Source organism: Equus przewalskii, chromosome 27 (assembly GCF_037783145.1).
Source record: "Equus przewalskii isolate Varuska chromosome 27, EquPr2, whole genome shotgun sequence".
In the NCBI taxonomy this organism is placed as follows: Eukaryota; Metazoa; Chordata; class Mammalia; order Perissodactyla; family Equidae; genus Equus; species Equus przewalskii.
Window position 1 is genome coordinate 36,003,885 of NC_091857.1, and position 24,078 is coordinate 36,027,962.

At 41.4% G+C, this 24,078-nt stretch overlaps 1 protein-coding gene across 7 annotated transcripts in view; it reads right to left on the reverse strand.

Annotated features, from left to right (window-relative positions):
* The window catches only part of DSCAM (DS cell adhesion molecule), a 695,956-nt gene that overhangs the window by 200,252 nt on the left and 471,626 nt on the right, over window positions 1-24,078 (reverse strand). For all 7 annotated transcript variants that reach the window (XR_011534071.1, XR_011534072.1, XM_008538164.2 and 4 more), the window contains one exon: window positions 14,511-14,684. Coding sequence is in view for 5 of the 7 variants with exons in the window: in XM_008538164.2 (XP_008536386.1) it covers window positions 14,511-14,684 (174 nt within the window). In the remaining 2 variants the exon portion in view is untranslated. The remainder of the gene's footprint in view (window positions 1-14,510; window positions 14,685-24,078) is intronic.

Here is a 24,078-nt window from a genome sequence, read left to right on the forward strand (position 1 = left end):
CCTCATTGTGAAAACCACATTTCCCTAATGATTAGTGATGTTGAGCATCTTTTCATGTGTTTATTGGCCATTTGCATATCTTCTTTCCATAAAGGTCTTTTGAAATCCTTTGTCCATCTTTAAATTGGGTTATTTGTGGTTTTATTATTGAGTTATAAGAATTCTGGATACAAGTCTTCTATCAGATACATAATTTACAAATATTTTCTCCCATTCTCCAGATTGTCTTTCCATTTCTTGACGCACAAAATGTTTTAACTTTTTATAAAGTTCAAATTATGTATTTTTCCTTATATTGCTTATGCTTTTAGTGTCATGGCTAAGAAAGCATTATGTAAATTACTGCAACAGTTTCCAAGCGTTTTATGCTTTTAGCCCCTACAGTTAGGTCTACCATCTATTTTGAGTTAGTTTTTGCATAGGTGTGAGGTAGGAACCCAACTTCACTTCTACGTTCTAAGAAATGTCTAAGTTTACATTAACTCATTTAATCTCTGCAACAGCACTCTGGGGTAATCTAGAATTAAATAACCAAGGCACAGAGAGGTAACGAAACTTACCCAATGTGCACAGCTAGTAATCAGCAGAGCTAGCCGAGATGTTCGACTTGAGAGCTCATGTTCTCAACTATCTTTCTCTAAAATGAAATTGACATTTCAAAAATTAAGGACAGCATGAGATGTTCAACAGATGATGTTAAGACAACTGACAAACCATTTGCATAAAACATATTAGCTCTTACTCATAATTTCCATCACAAAAAATTCCTTAAGCATTAAACGGTTAAATGACAAATATAGAATATTAGTATCCTTGGGACTGAGAATAACTTTGTAAGCATGGTGCAAAATAGGAGAAAACCCTAAAGGAAAAATGATAGATTTAGCTACATAAAAAAATCATTTAAAAGTATATATCGAAATCCTATAAAATAAAATGAAATGTTTCAGACTTGTAGTAATGGTGGACAGCTTGACTAGAGTAGCCTTTTCACAGATAACACTGTAAAATCTGGATTGTGCATGTGTGTATATATGTACATATATATATACATACAAATACATAAATACATACATATATGTACATATATACATATATATGTGTGTGTGTGTGTATATATATCCAGGCACTAAAGGCAAGCAGAAACTGAACTAAAACAGAATCTTCGCTTAAAAGATGAACCTCAGGGCCCCGCCTGGTGGTTTAGTGATTAAGTTCATGTGCTCCACTTCAGCAGCCTGGGGTTTGTGGGTTTGGATCCCAGGCACAGACCTACACAACGCTTGCTCATTGAGCCATACTATGGTGGCATCTCACATACAAAATAGAGGAAGATTGGCACAAAGGTTAGCTCAGTGACAATCTTCCTTAAGCAAAAAGAGGAATACTGGCAACAGATGTTAGCTCAGGGTCAATCTTCCTCACAAAAAAAAAAAAGAGAGAGAGAGAGATGAAGCTCAGTGGATGAGATCTGTGAATTTACTGGGGACCTAACTAGATCTGTGTATGGATTAGTAGTAGAAATCCATAGCCTATTAGCTTCATCTATCAGAGAACAGAGTTAGGGACTGGCAGAGCAGTTCAGAAAATTAGGGGGAGGGGCAGGCCCCGTGGCCAAGTGGTTAAGTTCACCTTCTTTGCTTTGGCGGCCCGGGGTTTTGCCAGTTAGGATCCTGGGCGTGGACCTAGCACGACTCATGAGTCCACGCTGAGGGGGCGTCCCATACAGCTCTACCAGAAGGACCTACAATAGAATATCCAACTACGTACTGGGGGGCTTTAGGGAGAAGAAGGAACAACAACAAAAAAAGAAAATTGGCAACAGATGTTAGCTCAGGTTCCAATCTTTAAAAAAAAAGAAAAGAAAAGTAGGGGGAAATCCTAGAAAGAAAGGAGTCACAGAGAGTGTCAGTTCCAATATTTGCATATACCATCTACCCAAATCTTGGATGACCACTAAGCAATGCAGGGCATCACAGCGGGCTCAGGGGAAAAGCATCAGCTGGAGGAAGAAAGAATGATCAGAGATTTCAGCTGTGGCCCACCACAAGGGAGAGGGATCTTGAAGTTTAAGTCCAACTAACTAAAGTCTGTTAGGATCAAAGTCACTCTGGAGGAATGTGACAGAATCCAGTCTCTTCAATATATCACTTAGAATATCCAGTATCGAATTAAAAAACTGCCAGACATGAAAAACAACAGGAAAAAATGTGCCCCACGCTGAGACAAAAATGGTCAATAGAAGCCAACCAGAAAAAGACAAGACAAGAAAGAACAAGTGTTGGCGAGGAGGTAGAGAAAAGGAAATCCTTGTGCACTGCTGGTGGGCATGCAAACTGGTGCAGCCACTATGGAAAACAGTATAGAGGTTTCTCAAAAAATTAAAAATAAAACTGCCATATGATTCAGTAACTCCACTTCTGAGTATTTAACCGAAGAAAACAAAAATACTAATTTGAGAAAATATGTGCACCCCCATGTTAATTTCAGCATTATTTACAATAATCATGATATAGACACAACCTAAGTATCCATTGGTGGATGAATGGATAAAGAAGTTATGGTGTGTATATACATATTGTGTATACATATATATATATGGTGTGTATATATATGTATATATATGGTGTATATATATGGTGTATACGGTGTATATATATATGTATGTATATATATGGTGTATATATATATGTATATATAATGGAATATTATTCAGCCACAAAGAAGAAGGGAATCTTGTCATTTGTGACAACATTGAGGACATTATGCTAAGTGAAATAAGTCAGACAGAGAAAGAAAAACGCCATATGATCTCATTTATATGTGGAATCTAAAAAACAAGACAAACAAATAAACAAAAAAAGCAAGCTCATAGTTACAGAAAACTGATGGTTGCCAGAGGAAAAGAAGGTGGGAATAGGGCCAAGCGGGTAAAGGGGGCCAAAAGGTACAAACTGTCAGTTACTAAAAAAAAGTCACAGGGATGTAACGTACGGCATGGTGACTGTAGTCAATAACACTGTATTCCATATTTGAAAGTTGTTAAGAGAGTAAATCTTAAAAATCCTCATCACAAAGAAAAAAAGAAAAAAAATTGTAACTCTGTATGGTGATGGCTGTTAACTAAACTTATCGTGGTGATCATTTTGCATTGTACACAAATATTGAATCATTATGTTGTACACTTGAAACTAATATAAGGTTGTATGTCAATTACACCTTAATAATAAAAAGAAAAAGAACCAAATAAAATTCTAGAGCTGAAAAGTAAAATATCTAAAATGAAAACTTCAGTACTTGGGCTTTGTACACATTGGGGATAGCTAAAGAAAGTCAGTGATCATAAAAGTAGATTTAAAAATATTTAGTCTGATGAGAGAGGAAAAAGTTTGAAAAAAAAATGATCTATGTATCAGAAACTTTGGTATTGGGACAATATCAAGTGGAATAACATATGTGTCCTAGAATGAAAGGCAAGAGAGAAAAGGACAAAACATATCACTCGAAGAAATAATGGTTGAAAACTTGTTAGATTTGTAGGAAGATAGCAGCTTATAGATCCAAGAAGCTCCTCAACCCAAATCAACATAAATACAAAGCAAACCACATATAGGTACATCGCAGTCCAACTCTGAAACCCCAAGAGAAAGAAAATCTTAACATCGGCCAGAGAAAAATGACTCATCAAGTATATGGGCACTGACTCCGAATTGACACCAATTCTTAGAAAACCAAAACGTTACTCTGGCCCACCAATCAGAGTTATATGGGTCAGGGGATCTATGGTGTTTCGGCTTAGGTCCAGTTTACAGTGGACCTAATGCATCTTCAGAGCCACCCTCTGGTGTGTTCTCAGTTGCAGAATGTACAGTTGGAATAGATGAACTCAGTAACTGACGAAATACCTACATGATTCTTAAACTGTCACGAGGGGGCTATTATGATGGGACGGGAAAAGCCGAGTGGAAGCCGTGAGAACCGCCTCTTCTGATCCACATGGTAGTCCGAAAGCAAACTGAATTCCGGGAGGAACTGCAGAGATTAGTGCACCGGGCGCCCTGGGGAAATAGGGGGTGGGGGCAGGGTGGAGATGCAGGAGAGAAGGAGAGCCAGTCACCGCTGAGGGTCCCATAAAGCAGCCCTGGGCTCTGACAGCTCAGCATGCGGTCTGGAGGGGTCTGTTTGGGTTTCTGAAAGGTGGCCCCTCCAACCACAGGATGTGAGAAGCAGAATGGAAGCGAAAGCATGGGACACCTAGGCAGATGCAAGACTCCCAGCCTCCTCCTGGGACTGCCGCGGGAGCTCCCACCTGCTCTCCTGGATAGTTCTCCTGCCTCCCTATATTCCTCCTATAAGTCAGACACAGTATAGATTTATGAGTGTTATTATCAGAATTAGATGAGATAATACAAGTGTTTGGAGTAAGTTGTAGCTATAGTAGTTATAATACTTTTCCTGTGCTCAAAACGCTCCAATGGCATGTCATCATAATTAAAGTCCAAAGTGTGACCGTGGATCTGGCCCCTGCCTGGCTCCCTGGCCTCCTTGCTGCTCCTCCAGCGTAACCCAGTTGTACTTGGAGCCTCTGCACTTGCTGTTCCATTTGCCGGGAATGCTCTCTCCAAGCCCACGCACACCTCCTTTCCTTACTGCATTCTGTTCACTGCCGAGCATTATGCTAGGTACCCATCTGTATGTTTCCCCCCGTGGAAATGTATGCCCCATGATGGTAAACTAGTACTTTGTACTGTTAACCAAATATGCAGTGTCTAGAGCAGTCTGGGACACTATGGGGCGCTCAGTGACTACTGCTGAGTGGACAGAAGAGCCAGATGTGACCAGAAGCAGCCAGAGGACCGAAGGGGGCTCCTGTGGGTAGCTGGGCAGTGACCCCATGGCCAGGGACCAGATGGGAATGTGGGCATCTCAGGGACATCAGCATGGAGGGTGACAGCTAATTGAGGACTCAGAACACTGATGCCACCTCCCACAGAAGAAGGCTGTGAGAGAGGGGAGCTTTAAATCAACCGAAAAACCTTGAAGTAGCTGAGATTACCCCAAACTGACAAAAACGAGTTTTCAGCTGCTGAGCAGAGGGAAGCCTCCAGACAAAAGAAGGAGGAAGAAGAAAGTAAATAAAGGGGAGAATATACTTTCTTTTTCTCGGGGGAGTACTGGCCCCAGTAACATTTTTTAAAATGCTGTTTGTATTTATCATTCTCCCCCCACCAGGTACTGGCCTCCCTGCTGTGGGCCACCAGATGTGCCCAAGGCTCTCAACGGCCATTCCTCCAACAGACTTCTCCTCTGCAACCCAGAGCATCACGCTTTGTGAATTCCTATAGTTCCTCAACCCAAATAGAACTCATCAGTCCCTCAGGGGTATTTACTGAGGCCTGGCTTGCTGAGGGGAGCAGCATGGTTGAATCCAGCCTTATTAATTGCGGATGATGCTGTCCCTTACCTATTTAGTTTGGCTGCCTCCAGCTGCAAATGGGAAAACTCTGACCTACATCGGCTTAGGCAGCAAAGGCAATCAGGTAATTGGCCATCTCGTGCAACCATGGGGGATACCAGATGCAATACATTACGGGTAAAACTCTACTTTTCTGGTTTTCTTGACTCTCCCTTCCTCTAGGTAGTGGTTTTATCCACAGGATGACAACAAAATGCTGCCACGGATCAAGGTGTCACCTCCAGATAGAGGCAAGAATTAAAAGAGATGAGCATCTCTTGCAGAGTCTCCTATTAAGAAATAGGGAATCCTCTGCAGAAATATCATAAAAGATCTCTTTTATATCTCATTGGCCAAAACCGGGTCGCATGCCTATCTTAAACCTATTATGTTCAAAGGGGAATAGGTTGCCCATGGTTGGTTCAGGCTAGAGTTCACATCCACCAATTTAGACAGATGAAGGTTTACCTGCTGGAACTGGTGAAATAGCTTGTGGTGAGCTTCCTTGACACACGAGACTGCAAAAGATCTGTTATCACTGAGTGCAAAGCATTCTAGGGCTGGCATAACAACATACCGCAAACCGGGTGGCTGAAAATGACAGAAATTTATTCTACCACAGTTTTGGAGGCAAAAACTCTGAAATCAAGGTGTCGGCAGGGGCACGCTCCCTCCAAAGTCGAGGGGAGTGTGGTTCTTGCCTCTTCTATCTACCCTCGGCTTGTGGCAGCATAACTCCAATCTCCGTTTCTGTCTTCGCATGGCCATATTCCCTCTGTGTCTATATCTGTGTCCAAATTTTCTCTTTTTATAAGGATGCCAGTCATATTGGATTAAGGGCCACCCTACTCCAGTAAAACTTCATCTTAACTGATTTCACCTGCAAACACTCTATTTCCAAATAAGGTCACATTCCAAGACACTGGGGGTTAGGACTTCAACATAGGAATTTTGGGGGCACACAATTCAACACTTTACACTGAGGGAGGAAGGAAATTGAAATTAGAGTCGGTAACAAAGTGCAGCTGCTATATTAGCCTTCCCATTTTGCAAATTCGTTATTATCTTCCAAAGCATCTTCAGCTGGTAGAATTTCAGGCTCCTTTAAGAAGTGAAATGCAAATATTGGGTGGAGCACAGGACATGCTACCGGAAAGAGCCACCATCCACCATTGGCATGACAGCCGCTGAGGGTCTTCCGCCAGCTGAGAGTTGCTGCATACACTGCGCTTACTCTTCCATGCTTCTTCCCATCGTCTATTTCTGCACCCAGACATTCCCACGAAAGCTGCAGATATTTTTGACAACTGGACTTCAGAGGGGAAGGGTGAGGGATGTGAGTGTATGCATGTGTGTAGGAAATGGGGTGGGGGCTGGTGGACTCTAAATTATGAGACTGTTGGCCCTGCCTGAGGGGTTGGGGGGCATCCCAACAGACAATGACTCTACAAAGAAGCGGATCTGCAGCAGCTGCTGTGCTTGTTGCTCCCGCCAGCACTGCTGGAGCCCCACTGCAGTGCTCATCGGGACGGGGACCCTACCCACGCCTGTGGGCCAGCACTGCTGGAGCCCCACTGCAGTGCTCATCGGGACGGGGACCCTACCCACGCCTGTGGGCCAGCACTGCTGGAGCCCCACTGCAGTGCTCATCGGGACGGGGACCCTACCCACGCCTGTGGGCCAGCACTGCTGGAGCCCCACTGCAGTGCTCATCGGGACGGGGACCCTACCCACGCCTGTGGGCCAGCACTGCTGGAGCCCCACTGCAGTGCTCATCGGGACGGGGACCCTACCCACGCCTGTGGGCCAGCACTGCTGGAGCCCCACTGCAGTGCTCATCGGGACGGGGACCCTACCCACGCCTGTGGGCCAGCACTGCTGGAGCCCCACTGCAGTGCTCATCGGGACGGGGACCCTACCCACGCCTGTGGGCCAGCACTGCTGGAGCCCCACTGCAGTGCTCATCGGGACGGGGACCCTACCCACGCCTGTGGGCCAAGCAGCCCCACAGCCAGGCACATGGCTCCTCCATCTGGTATGACACCACCATGGGCCCACCAGTTGGGCTTCCTTCCTTCTTCCCAAGGGATGCAAATAGGCACCCACCCTCCAGGAGTGAGACCCCCCTCTCCAGGAATATATCCACCAAGACCCTAGGATACTACTGATCCTTTTAGTCATGTTTTCCCTGCAATGTGTCTTGTGAAACCATAGAATGTTGGTGAGCTTTCCCTCCCCTCTGCTGTATGAATATTAACTAATAAATGAATGGAGCAATTTAAAAAAACAACTGTGTTTTTGAATCGGGGACACCTCACATTCTATTACAGGTGCTAATTTGTCTTTTTCGGGGTGGGGGGAGGTCTTCAGACTAATTTGGGAATGAGGATGATAACAATCACAACAGCATTAACAACCTCAGCCTCAACAGTGGGAGCTCTCAGTCTGTACCCGCCACATGTTGGGCACTTTGCTAAGTGATTATACATGATGGCCCATGTCAGCCTCACAGCAACCCCACGAGAGAGGTATTTTCAGGGTCTCTGATTTATGAAGGCTTGGAGAAAGGCTAAGTCACTTGCCCCAGGTGACATGGCTTGGAGGGGTGGAACCCGGGCAGCGTGAGTCTGGAGCCTGACTGTTAACCACAGAGTTGCATCACTTTGACTCATTTTCCTCACATGTGTCCCTAAGGCTTCAATAAAAGTGTAGACGTGAAGCAAAGATCATGAAATATTAAAACCTAGTTTTTAATAAAATCTAGACAGCACCTGATTCACGGTGGCTGACTCCTCCTTGGCCCCTTATAACCATACTCTCATGTGCTTGGTTGCTTCCAGTCTGATGATCTGAGATATGTGAAAAGCACAACATGCCATCTTCATTTCAGGCCGCCCCGCGCGTGACCTTCTAGAACAGTAGTTCTCTAGCTTCTTTGCATCATGGATCCATGAAGTCTACAGAGTTTCTTCTCGGAAAAATATATACACTTTTGCATGTGATTTCGAGGGGTCCCAGAGCCCTCACGGGTCATCCACAGCCCCCTGGGGCCCAGGGGCCAAGGTTTCAGAGGCTTGATTGAGAAGCACCCCGAATTAAAATATCAGAGGGAAAACAGCCTTAGACTGAGATGGACGTGAGCTATCTGGCAATTTAAAGAACAAAAAGAATTGTAATTTAGTAGTGTTATGCATTCAAACTTTACTCCCCCTTCCTCTGCAAGAGCAAAACAAACAAACAAACAATAAGCCTTTACTCCTGTTCTAAAGGAAAGGGCAGACTGTCAGAGCGACCATGAGGAGCCCAGAAGAATTCTGTGGGATTGACTGAGGCCATCACAGCTTCATGTGTGGGCAGCTTGGCACTGTGCTCCTTTCTTCTCCCAGGAGTATCACAGAGAAATTGCAAGGAGTGGAGAAGAAGATTTTTATTTCGATAACTAGGTGTTAAGGTAAAGATCTGTGGGTCCTGGAGGCAGCAGGTGAGGGCCAGAAGTAATGGAGATTGAAGGAATATTCAGGGCAGATAAGGATTCTTTGGTGGGGGAAGAATGGACTATTGTATGCCATGACCCACATATCCACCCTGGCAATGGCAGGACTTGAAGTGGCCTGAGGTCAGATCACGTTATTGCGGTCTGTCCAGCAATGGCAGAGGCCCTCGGGACTGTCTGATCAAAGCTGACTTGAGTTGGTGGGTGCACACACAGGGTGCAGGCATGTGTACTCACATTCTGGCAGAGAAGAGAGATGGGCATGGCACCCAGGGACCTGCCGGGGCTGAGCCTGACAGAGGAAGGCCTCAGGACCAAGGTTGCCCTGGAGCCTGTGGGTTGGCTCCGGGAGCCAGGGGAGTTTCGTTAGATCCCAAGAGTAAGTGACTCTCCAGGGAAACATCTGCCCTGTTTGATGAGGGATGCTCTGTTATACTGCAGGTGGGGTCAGGAAGGACCTATGCAGAGCGGCCGACCAGAGAAGAGTTTCTTGTGCATCATGGGCCCCAGATCCGTATGGTAACCAGCATTCCTGGAAACACACAGGCTCAGATCCGCCAGGGGCAGAAAGTTGGGAGAAGGGAGGACGCAATTTTGGCATCTAGGAGAAACATTAGGAACAGCTCATCCAGTTGAGAGATCCAGCAGTTTTGGGAACTATTCTCTTCCCACAAAAGGCCACCTTCCCAGATCCCAAACGGTCCCTAGCACAGTGGGAGAGGCTTCTTCAGCCCCTAATGGGCCTGGGGTGAGGGGTGCAATGTTGTCACCAGAGGACAAATTTGCTTGAAAGCAGAGCCTAGTCCTTCAGTCTTTTCTGCCAAGGGTCCTTAATCGCCTGATGTTTTGGGTCCCTATTCGTGGGATGAATTCTGGTGAAAGATAAATTAGAGTTGAGATGGATAATGTTGAATCAGAAGCAAGAAGACCAACAAAGCTGGAAGGGTTTGATTACTTTTCTGTCTCCCTGATTGCTTTCCATGACCATTCATTCCACACCTGACTGCCTGGTCTCGTCTCTGCCCATGGCCGCCTCATGACTGATTCCAAAAAAGTGTGGGTGGGAGATACTCATTGTTAAATTGCTCTATTATTGGAGTAGTGGGTTTTGAAAGAGTTGGTGTACAGGTAAGAAAATTTCTCAGACAGGAGACTGAGCCTGTGCTCAGTTCCCAGCACTCCCGGTGAACCCCCCCACAGCAGGTCTTGTCTTGTAGAGTTTAGGTCTTTAAAACGAGCATAAAACCCAGCACCAGGCATCCTGGGAGTCTGCAGTTCTCCTCTGAGAAGACGCCTTAATTTTCTGACATCAACTGATCAGCCAGAAAGTTCTCTCTTATTGAATTTAGAAATATTTGCAGCCCATTTTTTTTGTTTCTGTTTTTAATGACATAGAAAAGGAAGAATAGTTACTATTTTTACATAGAGCAGTGCAATTTCCTTTCTATCAAATTTTTTTTTTCAGTTTGAAATCCTCAAACACTTTATTGATGATTCTTAAACAACCAGGATTGGGAAAAAGATAGTAGTGGGGCCAGCCTGGTGGCCTGGTGGAACATGTTAAGTTCGCATTTCCCCTTCAGCGGCCTGGAGTTTGCCGGTTCTGATCCTGGGTGGGGACCTATGCACTGCTTGTCAAGCCATGCTGTGGCAGACATCCCATACATAAAGCAGAGGAAGAGGAAGGGCACGGATGTTAGCTCAGGGCCAGTCTTCCTCAGCAAAGAGAGGAGGATTGGCAGCAGATGTTAGCTCAGGGCTAATCATCCTCAAAGGAAAAAAAAAGCATTGGCCACCAGAGTTTGCAGAGGTGCCACTCCCATGGATCAGCATCACATGGATGTGAAAATACCTCCCCATGGATCTTGCAAGTTGTGTTGCCTCTTCCTTCTTCCTTCCTATGACCTTTTCATTTTCTTCTTCAGAGCGATTTTCTGGAAATGTTCTGGTACCCAGCACCACCAGTGTATATGTTTTCTTTCTCTACAACCAACAGCATCATGTGCTATTTGTATGTCATCGAATACACAAGTGGAGGGCTTTATATTATACAATGCATTTTCACATACATTATCCCCTTTAATTTTCATGATACCCCTGTGAGGAAGGCATAATTCTTGCTATTTTTTGGGTTCAGAGAGGTAAAGCAATTTGTCCAGAATCACATAGTTAGAAGTAGTGGAACCAGGAAAAGAATCTAGGGCTTTGGGGTGCAATCATAGAGGGATTTTCACTGTCCCCTGGGCTCCCCCATTGATTACATCATACTTCTTCACCCCTCTCCATGTCCTTCTCATATTGTCTTTGAGGATTTCACCAATTTTCACTTGGGAGTGTAAGATTTTTTTTTCCTAACAGGATTTCCTTTGGGGGCTACTGCTTGAAGGTTGTCAAAATAGTAGTCACCACCCCAAAGTAGACTTGTTACCATTTTTACGTAACAAATTTGAGCAATATTGAGAAATTCTTTAGTACATTAAAGCCTGTAATCAACCCTTTGGAGAAAAGGGGAGGAGACTTTGTCCCTTTTTTTAGGGATTCCATGCAGTGTTTTTCCCAGTGGCTGGCAGGGTGGCCCTGTTTGGCTGTCATTCTTGTCCTTTTGGGTTTTGAAGAGGTAGCTCTCGTTCATTGGTGATGGTTTTTCTGAGTTTGTGTGGAATAGGGGGTGTGTGTGTGCACACACATGAGTTTGAGTGTGTGTACGTCATTACTAGGACTATATTAAGAGATCACAATAAAGGATAATGAGATGATAGTCTTTGCTCTGCTTGCTACTACCTGGAAGGCATTTGGGTCTGGTGTGCACACTAGGTGTGCCCATGTGAGTCTGCATTTTAATATATCCTCTCTATTATCTCTAGAAATAACAATAAAGCATTACAGAAATTGTGCCTGATGTAAGCCTGGTTAATGTCAGATAAGAAGAGCCCAGAACCTCCCTCACTGTGGTGTCAGGTATAATCCTGTTACCACTTATGGGGACACAAAATCGGCTTCGTCAGCTGCTGGTGGGCAGCTGAGCAGCAGCCAGGGCGCCAGCTCTGCCCCCATCACACCAGCACCAACGCACCCTGCTTCCACTTCCTCCCTATTTTCTTAGTAAAATAGCCATACACCCAGCGGCAGATCTCCCATTGCTGTGTGTGCTGCCTCAGTGTGTCAGTTTGCACACACTTATAGTCTGGTCAAACCCACCAAGAGAAAGCAAAACTCACCTTACATGTGTTAGTTGTTTTTGTTAAATGGTATCACTTGAGCAACAGATATATTCACTGAATATCTTTCTTCTTTGTGCTTCTATATCTCTTTCTCAAATTATTTTTTGCCTTTCAGAATTTAAATATGATTTTTAAAAGGTTAAAAATACCAGACACTTAAAGCTGAAATAACTTATAAAGCCACCCGAGGATTAGCAAGAACTGGTGAAAGGAACTGTTGTTTAAGTGCATCCATCTCTCCACTAACAGTTTGTACGGGTTGAGAGAATCTAAAATTGGCCAACTCTGAGAACATTTTTCTTGGACATATGCTCACCCTAAAGCTTTCCCTCTCTATCCCCTCCGCGCACTGTACAACCTTCACACAGAGCTACTGCTTTTCTCGGGTCTTTTAATTTCTTACATCTGCTCTCTCTGTTCCCTCTCCCTTGAGTGCCTCGGTTTACCCACAACAATTCTGAAACCTGTTGCATCCTTTAGGACTCAGCTCAAAAGCTGCAGAGTTTCATGCTGTAGTCACCGATTCTACCAGCAAATGCGAACCGTACGCTCATCTGTACGCTCGCAGTGTGCCGCACTGTCTTCCAACAGTAGTGCATTCTGCTGGACAGGAGTAGTACACACCCACGCCTGATGGCCCCACGAGAGAGAAAGCCTGCTAAGGGCAGGGGGACGTTTTCTTTGTAGTTCCACGCCCACTACCAGCACCAAGGGGATAGAGAGAGGAGACGTGGGGAAAATCTTTAGTTTCTGCGTTTTTAAATTCTACTCATTCTTTAAAAGTTTTTTCCATGAAGCTTTCCTTAATCCCCTCAAGCTGGCAGTTCTGTCCTCCTTTGAAAAGCACATCTATGATACATATTACTACTCATCTCACATTATAATTAGTAGGCTCTATAGTCTTCCTTGTTATTTCCTTTTCCAAAGCATTTGCTCTTTCATTCAGGAGGGTGAGGTCCATAGTTGACTGTGTTTACAGCCTTGATAGGGCCTTGTGTCTGTTAGAGCCTAGATAAGTATTTGTGGAATGCAAAAATGCTTCATACATTTAAAATATATCAAAGCAATTGCAAAATATGTTCCTTTCATTGGGGAAAGACGGATCAACATTGGTCGCCACCGATCCTCAGCCCTTGGGTTTCCTTAATATTTCATCAATTTATCACTTTTTAAAGTTACCATTTCAACTTTGGATTCCAGTGTTAGGACAAATTGTCTTCAGATTCTTGCACATCAGTTCCTCCAGAGTATAAAATTCAGAAGTCAAAATTATGTATTGGATACATGCAGCACATATTTCCAAGCAACCCTATTTCAGACCTATAATTTCTTACAGGATATAAAAGTATAGCAAATAGATGGTTTGATATTGTCAATGTTCTGTTGGAAATTATGGACTAACTAGAGCAAGCTCTTAGTGAAACAGGATGGATACTAGTCTTTGTGTAGCTAGCCTTTAAATATCTCATACACACGTACACACACCACTGAAACTCACTTTTAAATCCAGCCCCCCTAATAAACAATATGGTAGTGATCCTTTCCAATCAATCAGTAGCACAATTAAAATTAAAAAGAGGAAGCCAGATCAAAGCCTTGTACTCAGGAAGAAATCACAAGTTATCCAAAAGAAAATTATAAAAATGGAGAAAGACATAAGCGGTTCACTGCCAACAAGATGTACAACCATTTGCTAATAAGTGACGCTCAGTAAAAGTTGGTCCAATTTATGTCTTTTCTTTGGTGGTTTAGTTACCAAAGTACGAAAACAATTTCATTATAAGGTACCCTTTCCTATAAAATGGGTCAGCAACATGGCATGGACCCTAAGCACAGTGTTACACGTTTCAATCTTCTTGTAGTTGTGTGTTTTGGTAGAGGTTTCTGGTTGCTTGATTTCATAAGGATCTTAAAAGGGAAATCTATGGACAAGCCAGCTTTCAAATAATAAAATGCATGAAAAAACCTCTGAAAAGAACACATCTGAGACCGTATATTGGGCTGTTCCACAATAAAATCAACAGGATAGCAAGGCAGAGACCCACTCGTCTGCTAGGTTGCCCAGAGACTGTACCAGTGGCCATGGGAACCAAAGGGAGGGAATCATGTGGCTCCATGCCCCAGACTCAAGGGGACATGGGCATGCTGTTGACAACTGGCTGGATTTTTGCCATCCTCTTCAATTGTGTTTTTTGGACAGCAAAACGTCAAATCCCAGCTATAGCAAACCAACATTTTGTTTTTGTTGTGATCTGTTTTTAAAGAAGTGTGTAGGGAGACCATTGAAAATTTAAGCCCGAAAAGACCTATTTAGGTAAAATGAAGCGTTCTTCTTCCTTACTTTTCACCGTGAGGTACATGGACTTGCTGACGTCCGCGCCCACATCGTTGCTGACCTTGCAGAGGTAGTAGCCACTGTCTTCTTCCACGACATGCTTGATCAACAAAGACCCATTGCTGAGGACCTGAATTCGGCCATTCAGGGCAATTGGTTGGAACTGGGGAACCCCAGCACCTGAAATAGAATAAAACAGAGCAACAATGATGCAAACATGAATAAATATGGGGAGACAGTAAGCTCAAGGTCACCCAGACTAATAAAGAGAAGCGATGCACATTTAACATATATCACAGGGGACAGTCATGGGAAACACGAAGTATTTTTTTTCTTTCTTCTAACATGGAAATTCTTGTTTGGAGAGAAACACGTCTATTTAAAATGACAGTATTTCAAACTCTGAGATAAAGAGTAAGAGACCTTACAGATTGTTTCAACACAAAAAAACAAATTTGATGAGTGTTAAGCAGCTGATAAATTATTCAAAGTCATCACAGTAGAGTGACTACAGAAGTAGACATCTCTCACGGTGCTAAATAAATTCCTTGTGTTCCCAGGGGCTTAAGATGAATGCAAACAAGGAGGGCTCCAGGGACACGGCATTTGAAGACCTTGCTCACTGCACACATCTGAGTCTGCAAAGAGAATACAAGCATTGCAGATTTCTCTTCTAAGTGTGGTCATACTCCAGTCTAGAAACACACACACTGTTAATACCATTCAATGTTTCTTAAATAAGGAAGCCAGTTCATTGCACTGAGACAGCACAGAATTAAAGGACCACTCTCTTCAGAGTGCTTGCATCCAAGTAGATAATGGCACAGGTGTGATATACTCTAATCACAGATGTGATATGATTTATATGGGAGATCCTTATGACACTAGTTTGAAAAAAAAATCTTTTAGAAATAATAAAACAGAGGATTAAGGTCTCAAGAGTTTTCTGGGCAGATGGTGGTTTGGATTAACCTGCTATGCTGCTTGCCTCTCTCCTGGGGACATTGGGTGGGGCTAGGAGGGTGTGATCCAAGACATCAAAGGCTGATTGGGCTTCTCTCTTCTCTGGCCTGAGTCTGAGGATTTGGGGAGAGGGCCCAGGGGTGAGGACCAGTTCCATCTTCCTGGAGAAAGCCCAAATCACGGGCCAAGAGTGTGTTCTAGAGAGGAGCTGCTGGTCTCCATGGCCCCTGAACCTACACAGGAGCTGAACCGTGTGCTGTCACCATACTCCTCATGCAGGAAACTTCAGACTTTGCATCTGAGGACATGAGAGGAGGAGACACTTCTTCCTGACGTCTCTGCACCAAACTGACCATTTGCCTCTTGATACCCCACAACTCACAGTGGCAGAGAATGTGGCTGTGCCACCTCTTCCCTTATTTCTACTTCAGGTATACCAGCCCCACCAAAGAGACAAGGGAATTTAATAAGGTATCCAAGGGGACCTTTCACACTGAATAAGGACAAGCAGAATCCCTACAACAGGTGATTTCTATCAAAACAGAACTGCTAGAGAGGAGTTAGAAAACTTAAACTAAAAAAAAAGAGAGTTCCATTTCTGTTAAGGATGGAGAAAGATACAAAAGAATATCACTTCCATTCTAACAACAAAAAAAGAGACTGTTAATCTATGAAATCATACTTTTCTTTGAATGAATCAGAAACTTGAAGTCACAGGCGGCTAGGTAAACTTAGTTGTAAAGACTTAGAAGCCTTGCAAGGAGACATGGGATGTATAAGCAATTTCACCTTTGGTACAGGGTAAAAGGACAAGGTCCTGGTCATAAAAGCAGATAAGAACTAAAGAACCGGAAATAAGTATAACAAACCTCCATCTCTACTCTTCTTTTATGCACCATGGCCAGAATTCAATAAAATATTATGAGACACAAAAAAAGCAAGGAAAAAGGACCAGAGGAAAAAAATCATCAAGAGAACTTTAGTACAGGACTATCAGACAGGAATTTTACAAAAACTATGATTAATATCCACAAACAGGTGAGGGATTGTATAAAATTATACAAAAGAGACAGATAGACAAATGAAATTATAGAAACAGCAAACACAACATTAGATATGAAGAATTTCTTAAACAAGATAATTAGCAGATTAGACACAGCAGAGGAAAGAATTAGTGAACTTCAAACTAGGTCAATAGAAATTATCCAAAGTAAAATAAAAAGTGCATAAATGTGAAAAATACAGAATAGATCATCCTAGAGCTCTGGAGCAATATCACATGTTCTAACATTGAATAATTACAGTGTCAAAAAGAGAAGAAATAAAGGGCAGAAGAAACAATATTTGGTATAAAGGAGACATTAATACCACTATCAATCAATGTGACTCAACTGACATTTATAGAACTCTACACCCTACAATAGCAGAATACATGTTGGTTGTTTTGTGTTTTTTTTTTTTTTTGAGGAAGATTAGCCCTGAGCTAACATCTGCTACCAATCCTCCTCTTTTTGCTGAGGAAGACTGGCCCTGAGCTAACATCTGTGCCCATCTTCCTCTACTTTATATGTAGGATGCCTACAACAGCAATGGCTTGTCCAGTGGTGCCATGTCTGCACCTGAGATCTGAAGCAGTGGACCCTGGGCTTCCGAAGCAGAATGTGTGAACTTAACCACTGCGCCACCAGGCTGGCCCCTATATGTTGGTTTTGAATGCACTTGTAACCGGTGTCAAAAGAGACAATATTGTGTGTGATAATACAAATTTCAGTAGATGTTATAAGATAAAAATAATACAAATTATGTTCTATTTCCACAGCAAAAGTAAAATTGGAATCAATATCAGAAATGTATCTGGAAAAACTCCAAATATTTGAAAACTAAACAACATACTCTAAATAACTTATGAGTCAAAGAAGAAATCACAAGAGTAATTAGAAAAACTATGTATTTTGAGTTGAAATGTAAAAACAATATATCAAAATTGTGAGATGCAACTAACAGTAATACTTAGGTGGAATTTTGCTGCACTAAATTATTGTATTAAAAAAGGAAAAAGATCACAAATCAATGAGCTAAGCATCTACCCTAAAAAGATATTATGAAAAGAGCGAATAAAGCCCAAAGTAAGGAAATAATAAAGAGGAAAACTTAAATTAATGAAATACAAAACAGAAAAACAATAGAGACAATCAATAATGCCAAAGCCTGTTCTTTGACAAAAACAATGCAATAAAAAAACTTCCAGCCAGACTGATCAAGAAGAGAGAAGACCCAATTCACAGGTAACTATAACGAAAGAGGCCATCACTACAGTGCTTACTTGAATTAAAATGATAATAGCAAAATAACTTCGTGGCAATAAACCTAACAATTTAGACTAAATAGATAAATTCCTTGAAATTCACAAACTGTCAAAGGTCACTCAAGAAAAATTAGATAATCTTAAGAGTCCTATATTTATAAATAAATTTAATTTGTAGTTGAAAACCTTCCACAAAGAATGCTCAAAGCCCAGACAGCTTCACTAGTGAATACTACCTAACACTTAAAGAAGAATAACACCAATTTCACACAAACTTTTTCAGAAAATACATGAGGAGGGAGCACTTTACAGTTGACTTTATGAGGCCAGTATCATCTTGATACCAAAATCAAGAAAAGAGAACTTCAGACCAATATTCCTAATGAAACAGACATAAAACTCCTTAGCCAAATATTACCAAATCAGGTGTATCAATATATAAAAACAATAATATATCATAACCAAGTGAGATCTACTCCAGGAATGCATGGTTGGTTTAAATTCAAAACTTAGTCAATGATATTCACTGTATCAACAGACCAAAAAAGAAACACAGGATGATCACCGAATAGACACAAAAAAAAGAAAAAAAACTACAGAATTCAACATCCTGATAAAAATCTCATAGTAAACTGGCAATAGAACAGAATAACTTGATAAAAGGCTAATACAAAAAATTCACAGCTAACATCATACTTAATTCTGAAAGACTGAATTATTTTCCACCAAAGATCAAGAAAGAGGCAAGAACGTCTGCTCTCACTCTTTTTATTCAACATATTTCTGGAGATTCTAGCAAGAGCAATTAAACAAGAAAATGAAACAAAATGTATTAGAAAAGCATACTGTAACTGTCTTCATTCATAGATGACATGATTTTTACATAGACAATCAAAAAGAATCTACAAAAAAGTTGCTAGAATAATAAACAAGTTCAGTAAAGTCACATCAATATACAAAATTCAGGGGTAACTTTCTTTATATTTTTAGTAACAAGAGATTGGAAATTGAAATTTTAAAAAATAATACATATGCATCTAAACAGGAAATATTTAGAGAAGAATTTAACAAAATATGTGCAAGACTGACCCATTAGTAACTACAGAAATTATTGCTAACAATGAAAGGAGATCTATACACGGAAGCCTGTACCATGGTCATGGATAAAAATTCTCAGTATTTTCAGACAGTAATTGAAAATCTTTTTCTACAAAGGGCCAAATAGTGAATATTTTAGGCTTAGCAAACCATACTGTTTGTCAGAACTACTTATTTCTGCCATTGAAGAGGGAAAGTAGCCATAAAAAATATGCAAACAAAACAGCATGATACGTCCCAATAACGTTTATTTACAAAAACAGGTGTGGGCAGGATTTGACTTGTGGCCCATAGTTGGCTGACATCTGGTGTAAACATATGTAAGAAGCACATGGATGAGAGATCATTGTAAAGTTGGAAGGGAGAGCACATCCTAACAATACTCACATATCTGGATCACTTCTTTATCACGTATCTAAGATATGAAATATCATAACATAATTCTGAGTAGAAAAACATTTAAAAATGTATCTCCTTCAAAAATAATTGAAAATCAAGGATGAATAAGTTTTAGAAATGTAACAGTATTTTGTTATAAATTCAATATGTTGCTTTCCTCAGTATCAGCTACTGAATATTTTATAAAGTGAGACTAAATGAACAAGACCATTTTATCCCCAAATCTGTTCACTCCTTGGAAACTGTCAGAGAAATTATCAAAAATATATAAAATGCAAAATTATAACAGAAACGTGGGTAACACAAATGATTTAAAATGTAACTCATATGAAAGTTCACAGAAGATTTTAACATATGTTTCATGAATACTGAACATGTCAGTAAAAGAGTGATTGATTTTGAAAATAAATTTATGAAAGTTGTTTACTAATTTACCTACTAGGGTTTAAAACATGACAATTTCAGGCTAGGGATCTGCGAATTTTTGGTTAAAAATTCAAATTGTAAAATTGTAAATGCCCTCTTTTCTCCTCATGATCCCAATCTCACTATTTGGCGAGACTATAGCTTTCCTAATATTTTATAAGCACATATGAAATGTGCATATAAAAATGTGCTCTGTTCTTACACAAATGGGCTTTATTGTTCAATTGCTGAGCACCAAGTGTGTGGCAGACACTGGGTCAGTAGCTATAGTTACAAAAGATTGTGGCCTGTCTCTCAATCTCTCTCTCTGAGGTCAGAGCCCTCTCTCTGGGGAATGTGAGCTGCCATATTGTGAGCTGTCCTATGGAAAGTCCCCCATGAGAGAGTCCTCCAACCAAGAGCCTGTGAGACACTGAATCCTGCCAACACCTGCCGACATGAGTGATCTCGGGAGAAGACTCTTCCTCAGTTGAGCCTTGATATGATACATCCCCAGCCAGCACCTTGACTGCAGTGCTGGGAGAGACTCTGAGCCAGAGAACTCAGCTGAGCCATATCAGAATTCCTGACACACAGAAACGGGGGGATAACAAATGTGTGTTATTTTAAGCCACTAAATTTTGAGGTGATTTGTTACACAGCAAGGGATCACCGATACACTGTGGGGAATTAGGTAATAATGCAACTTTTCAGTTACTTGGCTCCCTCCTCTGTAAAATGGAGATAATAATAGAACCTCCTTCATGGGGTGCTGTAGGCACTGAAGTTCTTAAACTGGAGTACAGTATATCGTAAGCGCACAATATTGCTGTTTATTTTTTTAAATTTCTGTTTATAATTATCAAATCATTTTATTGTCAGTTGACTTTTAGTCTTTCCTCTTCCACAAGAATAAGGACCATGTTGCAATGGACCTCTCCACTCATCAATCAAGCCATAAATAGAGAGGAAGATACATTGGTAGGAAATCTTTTGGGTTAATCCTTGAAGTAGAATTCTGCACATTTAAACGCTAAAATATATTGCCAAATTGCTTACTGAAAGATATGCCAATTTTACCTCCATCAGTGCTGGCTGGGGTTTTTTCCTCACGCATGTAAACGATTAATCTTGTTGATCTTCATCAATGCACTATACATCTAATTATTTAAATTTGCATGATTTTACTATTTTTTTGTTTGTTTTTGCTTATAGATAAGTTTGAGCATCTTTTCACAAATGTATCGGCAATTTGTACTTGTTCTTTAGTGAACAGTATGTCCATATCCTTTGCTCATGTATCTGCTGGACTTTTTATATTTTTCATTTTCATTTGCCAAGGCACTTTGGATCTTAAAAAGTATTTCTATATTCCTATTTTACAAAACTTTTTTTTCCCTGTTGTTTGGATCAGGGTTGAATGTTGAATATTATCAGCTACCTTTCCTCATCTATTAGGATGACCGTATATTTTTTCTCTTAGAAGAGTTGGATTGTATGTTTTAAGGATTTGGTTTTATAAATTCGACAACTCCTTCTTGTGGATAACCTGTTCTTTAGGATAAGGATAAGGGTATTATTAGAACTCAAAATCATTGAAAAAGGCTTTAATTTTTATTCAAGTGATTAAATTGGTCCCAAGTTTGAAAATCTATAAAGGCTAGTGAAGCCTTTCTCAAAGTCAACTGCGAATTGAGAGTTAGATCTAGTTTAATATCCACAACTTGAAAACGCAGTCAAATGTGAGATTTAAAAAATCTTCCTATAAGACAGCAAACCAGGAAATCTGAAAATTTTATAGGATTAACAAATTATGTAAAACTGTGTTACAAAACTCTAAATATCTACTGAAAAGCTGATAGAATATGAGAAAATTACAGGATAATTCATGTCAAAAACACACATGTTTTCCTTTCTTCAACGAATTTTCACCAGAAAAATACTTGTAATATTTGACACATTTATACTAAAGAATTACAATATAAAATTTACCGACATTGCTAAGCTGTCTCAATTAAGCAGCTGAAAAGGATTATCTACTAATTCCTATCTGGACCCAGAGAAACTTCTTCACTAATGAAACGTCCTAATGATGACAGAAATAAAGTGTAAGTGCATTTGAAAAACATTAAATCTTTTTTTCATTAGCAAATGAACCTAACATGAATGGTTATACCATTTATAAATCTGAACCTGCTTGCTAAACAGAATAAAAGTGAACCAATTCATCCACTATAAGGACAATAGTCTCAAGGGTGAGCACTTGTCATATCGAGGAAAGTGGACTTCGCCATGGTTTGATAGAATTATTGGTCATCTACTTTAGATTCATCATTATCGTAAAGAGAAAAATTTAACACAGCGCATACAATATTCAAAATTCTGTAATCTTACTAGCATAAGGTAAGCACTCTAGGTAATTAGCTAGAAGATACACTGTAGGAATGGAAAGTCATTCATTAAAAACCTGTCAATTTTCCGTGGATAGCTGGGGTCAATCCAGGACAGTTTTAGTGCTCTGTTACACGAAGAGAAAATGTTACAGCATTATGTAGGGCACATACTGAATTCCTGGGTATGTTAATACTGTGTGGCCTTTCTCGTTTATTGAAAAGATATGCCTAGCAGTGTTCTCAAGGACTGAGGGAGTGGAAATAGTGGAAAAGGGACAGCTGAGTGTCACCAACTCAGCCCGCTTTGAATGCAGCAGCAAAGGTGGTAATTGTTTCATCTTTCTTCCACTCTTAAGTCTTTGCTGGTCTGTAATGAGAGCGCTTGGCTGAGGATTAGAAGAACTGGGTTCTAAGTCTATCTCTGAAACTCATGAGCTGTGCCCTTGAGGAAGTAGCTTATTGCCTTGGCATCCTTAATTTGATTATATATGAAATGGGAAGAAGAATCCATTTACATACATATAGATTGTTGTACAGACAAAAAAGAAAAAAGATTGTATGAACGGGAGTGAGTTGCCCACAGGCAACGACCAGAAGAAGTTGGTCAATGAGCACAGTGAGGGAGTCCCCATGGCAGGGCAGAGAATGACTGATTTGAAGTAGAGGGGAATAGTGGAAGGGGGTCTCTACTTTCCCTGGGTTACATCCAGAGAGTAAGGCTACAGGCTATTACTTCTCCTCAACAAGGAATCCAAAACACAGTCTCTTTTCTCCTTATGGGGAAGGAGGTGTTTTCCTGAGGAATGAGTTCATTTTTCTTGCTCAGGGTGAGGGTTTTCCTCCTCTGAGAATAGTTGGTGAGTTGCAGGGAGGGAGCAGGTATAGACAGAGGTGGAGATGGGAAGAGGAGAGAACAAGCATCCAGAGTGACAGCAGTTCAACTATTTCAGGTTCGGCAGCTGGAAAGGGAATCCTTGCTCAGGGGCAGAGTGCTGAGTTCTGGTGTCCTGTTCCAGAGAAGAAGCCAGAAGTGTTCAAAGGCACATCCTAAGACACTGGTCCAGTTCCAGGCTGGAGAGTATTCCCAAGCCTAAAGAAGGAAGCGTCCACCCTGTACAATGCATGCATGTAATGTTTGCACCAGATACTGCCTGTTGGTCCTCAGCACTACTGCTGCCTTTCGAACTCTTCCCTAAACTGCAGGGACTGGAAGCCTGAAAAACACATTTCCTTGGCTGATTTGTCACCAGGTTCTGGTTTATATTTCACCAGTAAGAGGCACTTGAATATGATTTTGATGATGCAAGGAAGAAATCATCACTGTCCTTCAGAAGCAGCGAGTTGATGCATGGGCAGACACCAAACACCCAACTCCTGGAGAACAAATTGCTGCTTTATGGTGCTGTGGGCAGCTGTGACCACAGACGGGAGTAGCTTCTCATGGTTCCCACATTTCTTAAGTTCCTGAAAGTTCGCTGAGTTTCTCCCATCATTCCAAAAATTTTGCATGCATCTAATTCCCTGTATTAAATCCATTCTTGATAAAACACCACACCCTAGCTGGGACAGCGTCAAGGTTACTTCTTTCCTAAATATGCATACAGTTATGTTCACTGTGCAATTCAGTTTTCTTCCCTTAATTTCTTTATGTCTATACTGAAGAACGCTATCCCATGAAAACAACTGTAATTAGGTGGACTAGATTAGTGCCTCCCCAGGGGTTGTGACAATTTGGTAGCCCACCAGTTTAGCATGCCGGTTTCATGACTTTAACTCTGTGCCTAATCTGCAAGCATCCTTTTTTATTATCAAGATGGAACATGGGTCCCTCACTCACTTATCAGAAAATGCAACCATGAACTGACACGACTCAGCACTTGCAGATGGCACAGGTGATACTGGAAGCAGTTTAGGTGGCTCGGTTGTGCCAATGCCACCCCACAGCTTTGCATTGGGACTGTTGGCTGTGAAGAGTCCCCACAGCTCTGTCTACCCTATGAGGTCTTCAGCC